At 27.7% G+C, this 10,715-nt stretch overlaps 1 protein-coding gene across 1 annotated transcript; it reads right to left on the bottom strand.

Annotated features, from left to right (window-relative positions):
• Positions 1 to 3,472: 3,472 nt before the first annotated feature.
• On the bottom strand, positions 3,473 to 4,989 carry LOC131863304 (GDSL esterase/lipase At4g10955-like). The gene is made up of 2 exons (XM_059215110.1): positions 4,905 to 4,989; positions 3,473 to 4,546 (listed from the first exon to the last, which is right to left on the bottom strand). Exons 1-2 carry the CDS (start codon positions 4,961 to 4,963, stop codon positions 3,616 to 3,618), a joined length of 990 nt encoding a protein of 329 aa, XP_059071093.1. The 5' UTR covers positions 4,964 to 4,989; the 3' UTR covers positions 3,473 to 3,615.
• Positions 4,990 to 10,715: the final 5,726 nt, after the last annotated feature.

The following is a 10,715-nucleotide window of genomic DNA, read 5'->3' as shown; positions in this document are numbered from 1 at the left end:
CTTCATCCCAAGCTCAACACATAGGCATTCGTTAACTAATATTTTGGGTTTTGAAAATGAACACTCCAAGAAAGTCTTACATATGTTATCATCCTCTAAAAACAATCCATCACATCTTTTTTATAGTGGAAATATATACATATACATATACATATATATGTACATGTATATATATGTATATATACATACATATATATATATACATACATATATATATATACATATACATATATATATGCACACATATATATATACATATATATACACACATCTATATGTATATGTATATGTATATGTATATACATGTATATATACATATGTATATATGTATACATACATATAAATGTATATACATATATGTATATGTATGTGTACACACACATATAAACATATACATATATACATATCTATATATATGCACATATATATACATATATCTATATGTATATGTATATACATGTATATATACATATGCATATATATGCATATATATATGCATATATATACACATATATATGCATATATATATGTATATATATGCATATATATATATGTATATATATGTAGATATATATACATACATATACATATATATATATATATATATATATATATATATGTATATATGCATATATATATGCATATATATGTACATATATGTATATATATATATATATACATATATGCATATACATATATATGTATGTATACATATATGTATATGTATATATGCATATATATACAAATTGTACATATATATATACATTTATATACATACATCTATATACATACATCTATATGTATATGTATATGAATATACATATACATATATATGTACATGTATATATGTGTATATATACATATGTATATATGTATACATACATATATATGTATATACATATATGTATATGTATGTATATATATAGACATATATATACATATATATATGCATATATATTTGTATATGTATATCTATATCTATATATACATATATATGTATATGTAGATATACATATATACATATATGTATATGTATATATGTATGTATGTATATACATGTATATATATGTATATATACATATACATATATATATGCACATATATGTATACATATATACATACATGTATATGTATATGTATATATATGTGTATATATATATATACACGTACATCTATACATATACATGTATATTTATGTGTATATATATATACATACATACATACATACATACATACATACATACATACATATGTATATGTATATATATGCATATATATGGATATGTATGCATATGTATATGTATATATATGTAGGTATATGTATATACATATACATATATACACATATATATACACACACATATACATATACATATACATACACACATACATATTATATATTTAATGTTTATATTGCTTAACTACAATAATTCTATTATTTGGGAAGACACTTTTACTCTGATAATCCTTCTCCTTCCTATACATTGGAGAAAAAAATTAATATAAGAGTGTCGATTTATGAAAGATAGAATATAAAATTTTTAATTTATTTTATTAACATAATGTTATATTATTAAGATTAGTAATTTTATTAAGATTTTGGATATATACATACATATGTACATATACATACATACATATGTACATATACATACATACATACATACATACATACATACATACATATATGTGTGTGTAAATAATGAACTAAACAAAATAGTTCAATACATATTATATATTTAATGTTTATATTGCTTAACTACAATAATTATATTATTTGGGAATGCCACTTTTATTCTTATAATCCTTCTCCTTTCTATACATGGAGAAAAAAATTAATATAAGAGTATCGATTTATGAAAGATAGAATATAAAATATTCAATTTATTTTATTAACATAATGCTATATTATTAAGAATAGTAATTTTATTAAGATTTTGGATCAAAGTCAATGGATTATAAACTTCAAATAAAATATAAGATAAATATATCTAGATTTAATTTAATATTCAATAATATGTAAAGAGAAATTGAAAGAAATTTGTAAGATATTAAATAAATATGAAATTAATATGTATGTATATGTTCTAAACATATGAAGCGATTAAAATTAGACAAAAGTAAACACTGCACAAATAAAAGGACTAGTAAGCATTTTAAACTTTTTGGATTTTTATTGATAATATTATTTTGGCATGCCCCTTTATGCTTCTTCACCACTATTTTAAATGGAGAAAAAAAGTAATTATTAATTAATTTTTTATATAAATTTATATATATATTTAGAATGTAAATTGAAAAGGTGATGGTACATATTTAAATAATAAAAAATTAAATACAAATTACTTTCAAGATTATCTAATGTTAGATCTAGAGAAAATGTTTTAAGTTAATGAACTATCTAAAATTTTCTGTTGGTTCTCATATTTATCATAAGAAAAGTTTTGGTTCTCATATTTATCATAAGAAAATTTTGTGGGTTTGAGATGAAGTTATGTTTTTAATCTATCTTCTTTATTTGTATTCATCAATGCAGACAATGATATTTTTTGCTACAACTTATCATGATATATAACATTCTACTTTAATTTTTTCAAATAATCGGGATTTATGATTTTTATAAATATCTTAAGCAATATGATTGATCGTAGGGAGAAAATTTCTTCCAAATAAACTCCTAGAAATTGATCAAGTTCAAAAGTACTTGGCAAGGAACTAGGAATACATGTTTGTCAATCTTTATATTACACCAAATTCTCTAGTATGAAAGAGTGGACATGTGTATACTAGATGCTGATAATGAGAGAATTGAATATAATTTACCTCTATTGCATAATATCTATTATACGATAATAATTATCAATTTCCTTTTAAAATAGAAGATTAAGAATGTCAATATTGTTTAATTTCAAGCTTTAATTTTAAGTCGGCAGAGGACAAGTTCACAAGCACATGGTTATCAACACAACCATAGACTTTTTTAAGAATAATATGATGGTCAAATCTAGTTAGCAAGAAACAAAATTGAAGGATGTGCATAAGAAGGTGTGATAAATAGGAGATAGGTAGTTGTATAAGAGTTGGTATAAAAGTAATGATGTAGAGCTAAGTGTATAAACATATATTTATTTTTAAAATGATAAAATAAAATATGATCATCAGCTTTTCTACAAATTAATATGCTTTTTCACTAATAAGAATGTATATATATTAAGATATTTTTATATGCTATTTTTCTTCTTTCAAATATTGACACATATAATATTTAAAATAATAAAAATACAAATACAAATTATAAATTATAAATGATATGCATATATCCAAACATTTAATTAAATTATTATTTTTAGATAATAATATAAAATTAAAAATAAAATTTACTTATAAATACTTGCACATAATATACTCTACGTAAAGATGACAAGCTCTACAATCACACACTCTTCTCTATCTCCACGTTGAAATATGTGTCTATATTTCTATAATGTATTTATGTGAAAGAAAAAGTTATTGATACATTACTATTCAAACATACATATGCATATGTAAAACATGCACTTACATCACTCTTCTTTACTGTCAAGAAAGGATGAGAAGCTGCACTGTGGAATTCTACTAAACCGTTTCAACTGGAAGGTTATATTTGATACTTTGAATAACTTCATCTGGAGGGATATATTCAATACTATTGATACGAAGATCCTTAAGCCACCATTGACGAATAGTATGATGGTTGTGAAAGAAATGTTTTGTCGCCACAATCACCGTAGCAGAGGGAACTAAATGCCAGGGGCTTTTCTTCTTAACCAGATCAAAAGAAAAGAGATACTTCATACTCTCATAAAGCAAATGACTTTTATGTCTATATATACCCATTAACACCTCAAAATAGTGAACATAAGTTTGACAGATGGGATCCTTTTGGTTCACATAGATGTTGGGTACCCAATCGCTGATGCCAACGAACTTAGCGTACAACTCAAGCGATCTCTGATTGTCTCTCAACACTGAAAAGTTTCCACCCATTTCAAAAACTTTCAACTGTGGAACAGTAGGACAAATAAATGGAGGATTGAAAAGATGTGCTTCAAGATTATGACGTTCTTCCTTCATAAGGTTCATTGCTGTTCCCAATGCAATAGCAGCTCCCAATGAATGCCCTGCAAGCCAAATATTGTTGTACCCATTGTTATGCAGGCTCTTTCTTAGGTATTGTAAGCCCTTTTCAACCCTGGATATGGAGTCATAGTGCCTAATGGCTACCTTCATGTCTTCGACCAAGTCATGAGAAATATTTTTTGGTCGAAGAAGCGTACCTCTGAATGCAACTACTTTAGAAGGAGGCCCACCTGGACCTGCATTCGTTGTTCCATGCCACTGAAAAACAACCCCATATATAGAGTTGTCATTGTCATCGATTACAGTTTCCTTCACTTCAAATTGAAGCAAGCAACACAATTCATTAGCCTGGTTTTCGTTGGTTTCAAGGAGGTACACAACATTCACTAGGCTTGCAGCGATGCACCTCCTGTGCACTGGATCTTCCCTGCAATCACCCATTACATCATAGCAATATACATAAAATTAGGATTTATATATATTTCTCCAGCTTAAGTAATCAGGTGTTGATAGGGAAGAGTAGAATTACTCTAAACATAAAGTAGTGCTAAGAAAAGTAGAATTAAATCAATCAAAAGATACAATTTGTTTGGTATTAATAGAAGTTATAATACAGTTGAAGAGGTTTCAGTCCAAGTAAAGTTTATCTATTCTTATCATATAGTTAAAACGTTGTAAATAAAGATCCATCCGTAAAAAAATTATTAAAATTTGTAATAAGACAGAGAACACACCATTTAAAACAAATAAGAAAAATAAAATTTCAACGAAATAAAAAATCTTACCAGTCAGGATTTGCAAAATGGGCAAACTCTGTTACATCAATCCCGTTCTTGTTAGCCATTGCACTTCTGATTCTCACAATTCTGAGACCGATTGCCTTATCTATTTCCTTTCGACTTGTAGCTTAAATAGACAACAAAAATGGCCATCGACGATGGATCTACTTACAAAACATAGATTCATCAGCCATATAATGAAATCTTATCTCAACAGTGACATTGGAACATTCCTTAAACATATGCCTTGTTTCCTGCCAAACATAGCGAAAAGAAGAGAAAAAAGAAGATTCTTAATGTTTTTTTCTCTTGAAGATAAGAGGCCATGGGCCTACTGACTTGCCAGCCACATGTCCAGTTTTACGAATAGATTTTTGTGTGGCTCAAGCACCAAATATTGTGGACTGTGTTGGAAGTGAATAAGTATCGTCACCGTCCACTGGATTTTTCAGCGTAAATTGCAAGCACCTGCATAGGAATTACGTCACCAAATACTCTACGCTTTACAACAATATCTCTAATGGAATCAAATCTTTCCAATTTGTCCTCTTTAATTAATCAAATCTCATTACTCCTTTAATTGTTTATGCAATATTGTGCTTTCCATTGTCCGTCCTTAAGATATTGGTGAAAAGGTATTCTGTTTTTGCTCCCATTTTTTTACCCGAAAACTTTAAATCCTAGATGACAACTTCCGTTTGAAAGTGTAGTAGAATATAAATTTCCGAGAAAAAGAATTGATGGATATTTGAGGTCACGTTTATATTTCACTTTTTTAACAAAAAAATTAATTTAAAATATTGAATGTTCTTTTTTTTTTCTAAATTAATTTTAATAGTTGTATAGAAGGATAATTTTGCCTATTATCTTTTTATTCATTTTTCAATATTCTTTTAAAACACAAAGTAGATGTTTGGTACGCTATTGCATTATAGTTCTAATATTATAACAATATTTTACTTGAACAAATCAGAAGTCAAACAGCCGACCACTCAAATTAGTGTCAGACTTGATGATCTATCATACACTTCAAATAACTCATCTTAATTTTCTCTCTAAAGAATATAATATTTACATAAAACCTCTTAGTAAAACTTTCAAATCTAGTTTATAAGTGATAAATTTAATTAATATTATCATCCTATCAATTATAGACATAAGATGATATAAATTCACCTTCCATACATAAAGATGAAAATATATTTTAATATAATGTGACCTTTTTCTTAAATATAAAACAAGATAAATTTTAACTATCAAACATATATAGTATCATTCCATTTGTATCAACCATGAGAACCTTTTAATCAATATATTTAAAGACCTATGTAAGAACTTATCACTCAAATATTAACATTTCCTAGATTTTGTTATTCATGAGTTATTCTTTATTTATATAAATTTTAGATAATGTGTAATATTATTAATTTAATATATTTTATCAAACATTAAATTTTTTTAGTTATTTTTATTATTATTTTTAGTTTAGTAGAAATTTAAAATTTAATTTTCGTTAGAATATACAATATTTATTTTTATATTTTTTATATGTAATAAAGTTAAAATAGTTTAATATTATATTATAAGTTATCTTTAAGAAAAATTATATTAAAGGAACTGATTTAAGAAACTTGATTATCAATAATATTATTGACACTTGTTGTAATGATTACCATTGAAATAAGAAAATAAATTTGACATATAATGAACTTAGGTGTTCAAATAAAAAATATAATAATAATTTTGACAATTTTACATAAGATGATTTATAATATATATACATAAAATTGCATTTTAAATAGAAAAAAAGGTCTTTATCCTTGTATAACATGAACATCAAAGATTAAAACTATCAAGAATTCCCACTCACAAGGATAAGAACATTATAGAGCATTTTACTTATTAGAGCATTTTACCTCCCAATGAAGTTGTAACCTCTTCAATATTATTTGAATGAATAATTTCTGACCCTACACGAAGGTCCTAGCAAACTAAAAATGACAAATGATGGAATGTGGTATAAAATGATATAACACTTTATTTACAAAACAAGATGTTATTGTACTTATATCATGATATGGTAGAGAGAGAGAGATAGAGAGAAATAATCAAATCATAACTATTAAGTTAATGATTTGCAAGCTTTGGCTAAAGCATCTTTATAAGTCATGTTTGCCAAATAGGTTAATAGTTGAAATCTACACTTCTCTGTTATTCCATTTTCAACATTCATCCAAACATCATTTAATCATACAAGAAAAATAGCTCTAATACACAAATATAGTTTAATCTTTATTAATTTGATAATAATTATTTTGACACGGAATAGCTACAAAATATGAAAAATTTCTCATACAACACATAAAACATTCTACTCTTGATACTTTCATTCATGTTACTAATAATTCATATCCTCATAATAATATGGCCCATGCTTTTCCTAATGGAACATCACTAAGAAATCTATATTTTCTTTTATGAAGGGAATTTGATCAATATCAAAATTTTTATCAAGTCCTAAATTGAAAATTTCTTAGTACAAATATTATAAATAGAATAACTACTAATTTATAACATTAGACTAGGAATATTAATAGACATTTATTCAATATTAGTAAATATAAATTTATTTACTTAAGTAAACATTAAAGATAGTTTAACTGGTATTTTTATGATTAAATTAAATAATCTATCATTGATTTAAATTTTTAAGGATAAGAGGTATATAATAATGAATACCTACTAGATAACTATCAATTAGCAACTATGTTCTTCACTTCATAAAGCATCAATGCCTATGCGAAAGGTTAAAAACGAAGTAGTAACTTCAGGTAAAGATAATTAGTTGATAGGCTATTTTTACGTAGGCATAGCCCACCGGAACCGTCTCACATTGGGCATTTTGAGTTTTTCTACATTGTTAGACTTTATTTTGCATTGTCAGGATTCTATACCCTCTGACTAATGACAAAATTGTTGCAAGGAAGACTGCGGACATAAATCTATGACATTATTCAACGCACATTTGTTCTGATATCATGTTAGATGATGTGGACATTAACAGTAGAAATAATGATGCTCGGATGACAGGTTCGACTAATTAATGTGGACTGAATAGTGATGCTATAGAGTCAAGTCTTCCATCCTCATGTGATTTTTACGACTCACTGTTGATCACAGAGTGTCATTAACAGAAAATGTGTTCTTCAACGATGGGCTTTCTTTTTATTTTTAAATAATTAATTTGGTGAATGTGCGGCAGAGCTGCTAAATTATGTTGATGAGGAGTCGCGAAAAAACTGGCTTGGTTGCCATAACTTGCATTCGGCTGCACAACACAGCCACTACATTTCCAACAAAAAGAAACAACTCATTTGTCTCGTATGTGCCTTCACATTTTGGTCTTAAAATACAAGCCAGCATAATGGTACCAAAATGTGAAGAAATACGATGAACAATATATGAATTTGGTGAAAAATAGTGCAATAAGGTTAATATATGAAGATAGTTTTCCCTCTATTATTCATTGTATGTGAAAATACTTAGCTAGCAATCAATACATTTACAGCAATAATGAAATGATGGCTTGTACGTGAAAATACCTGTAGCTGCCACTACATTTCCAACAATAGAAAAATATAGAAAAATAATTTGTTACACAAACTAAACAATCTTTATATATATATATAGATATAGATATAATAAAGTTAGGGACTATCAATTTAATGTCCATATTATGCTTTGCATGAATAATTAGATTTCATATATATCATACTATTCGTATCAATATCTCAAGTTTTCACTGCTTAAATTGTATAGAAGACTATATATGGTGGATTGTTTTTCCTTACATTTTTATTGCCTTCTAGAATAACACATTTAACTTTAAAGGTGGTTCCTTTATTATATAAGTCCATATATAGGATCATTTATTTGTGAAATTTGTGCATCTATTATTTTAGTATTTTTTAAAGATATGATACGTCCTTTTTATATTTCCCAATTATTAAATATATTAGTGACATTAAACATGAGATTACATATCTTTTAATAGGTTAGCAAGTAGCTATTCATTAAGTTTTACCTATAATTTATGAAGTGGAGTGATAAGTTTGTGGGTCAAAAGATTAATTAGTAAACCTTAATTACTATATAAGCTCCCAAATTAGAAATTAGGAATTGGTCTTTACAATCCATTAAGCTAAGTGTCAATTTGATCTCTCGAAAAAATAGCAGTTTAGAAAAACCTTTTGGGAAGCATACTTATTGAAATTTTAAGACTAATGATTGTGACCTTACAAATGAGTATGGAAAGAACAAAGTAACCATGTGGTGTACAAAGAATTCTATTTAAGGATGAATTAGTATTAGAGGAAGGTAACTCTATATCATATAATTTTATTCATCTTAAATTTCAAAGCATCCATTTTGTCACTGGGTAGGAGAACTTTGGCAAAGAATGTGGCTTTACGCCTGCCATTTGCATCTGCTTTAAAGTTCCATGAACCTTTTTAACAAATTTATCTTGTGTGCGCCCTCTAATCATGGTAGTCGTGCAATCTCATTTCATTCAGCCAATACGTCACTCCATTTTCATGTTTGGTCTGTGCTTCCACGTTTTGCATAAATGTCTACCAATTCTGTTGCAATAGGGCTCTAAAGCCACGTTGGAGATTGAGGAGTTGGGCTTTACAATTGCTAATTGAATTTGCCTGAAAGTTCTAAAGTTTTTTCTCCATAACCGTCTATAGAGGAGTTGTGTTGGGAAAGCAGCACAAATGTAGGAGACTGGAGAGGCAGTGACTAGGTGTTAAGAAAGAAGGAAACAAAAACAAGGAGTGCTGAAATCACATTTCGAGGTAGGTTTCTAAATAGTTTCCTACAAATTCCTCTTTTGTATTTTGAAAGTATCATAAGCCTTTTACTTGAGTGGTGTTACCTACACTAAGAGAGTATTTTGTTTTGGATCTGTAATAGGTGAAGGCCTTATAATTTTTAATTATTATAATAATAAAAGAAAATATACCTCCATTCAATGGGCATCGGTAGGAAAGAATGGAGGAAATAAAATTTCTGGTCTTGTCCAGTTTCAGAAATAGGCAATTAGATGTCAAGGTTGACAAATATTTGGAGCCATGAGCTACACCATTGAAGTCTCATCTGATACTCGCAACCACGGAATTTCCATAAAGGGTTGAGTCTGATTGCAATATCAAGTTGTTGAGAGCCATCCCAGAATATTTTGGTATCATATGCATTGTATGTGATGCTGAGACAGGCCTGATATGCCAGTTCTCTGGAATCATTTTAATGTGAAGAACTAAGCAAAATAGGAAAATCCCAATTGGAAGTTTCTTGATTCACAGATTGGAAGTTTCTTGATTTACAATCTGTTATTTTGAAATGTTGCAGTCATCTTCAAGTTACTATGCAACCTGAATTCAATGGAAGGCAAATGCAGAGGCCATCGCCCATTTGTTACTCTTCCCCCAAATAACTAACAGCTAGTGTAGCTTTTCAAACACTTTGTTATCCATAGGGATAGAGGTTGTCCTCCCACCAATAAATATTCCCCCCCTCGATAGTTACTTTGGACAAAGCATCCGCTTCTGTATTAGCTTCCCTGTATACATGCCTTGCACTGAAGCTTTCCAGTTTTGATAGGTTCTTGAGAATGCTATCTAGTAAATCTTGCAATCTTCAGTTTGGGGTGATTTTTGTCTTGATTGCATTAATGGCAATCGCAGAATCCCCTTCAATAATTATATTCCTAACTCCATGATTGAGGCAATCTGTGAGGCCCAGTTGAAGAGCTTT

The sequence above is a fragment of the Cryptomeria japonica genome, unplaced genomic scaffold (assembly GCF_030272615.1).
Source record: "Cryptomeria japonica unplaced genomic scaffold, Sugi_1.0 HiC_scaffold_60, whole genome shotgun sequence".
Taxonomy (NCBI): Eukaryota; Viridiplantae; Streptophyta; class Pinopsida; order Cupressales; family Cupressaceae; genus Cryptomeria; species Cryptomeria japonica.
This window is presented reverse-complemented; position numbering and strand designations above follow the sequence as displayed.

What these genes read in the sequence shown, in the direction of transcription:
- LOC131863304 (XM_059215110.1), bottom strand. Translation starts at nt 4,963, where the DNA reads ATGGCTAACAAGAACGGGATTGATGTAACAGAGTTTGCCCATTTTGCA. An exon ending in CATTTTGCAAATCCTGACTG is followed by an intron (nt 4,547 to 4,904) that starts GTAAGATTTTTT and finishes GGGTGATTGCAG; the next exon opens with GGAAGATCCAGTGCACAGGA.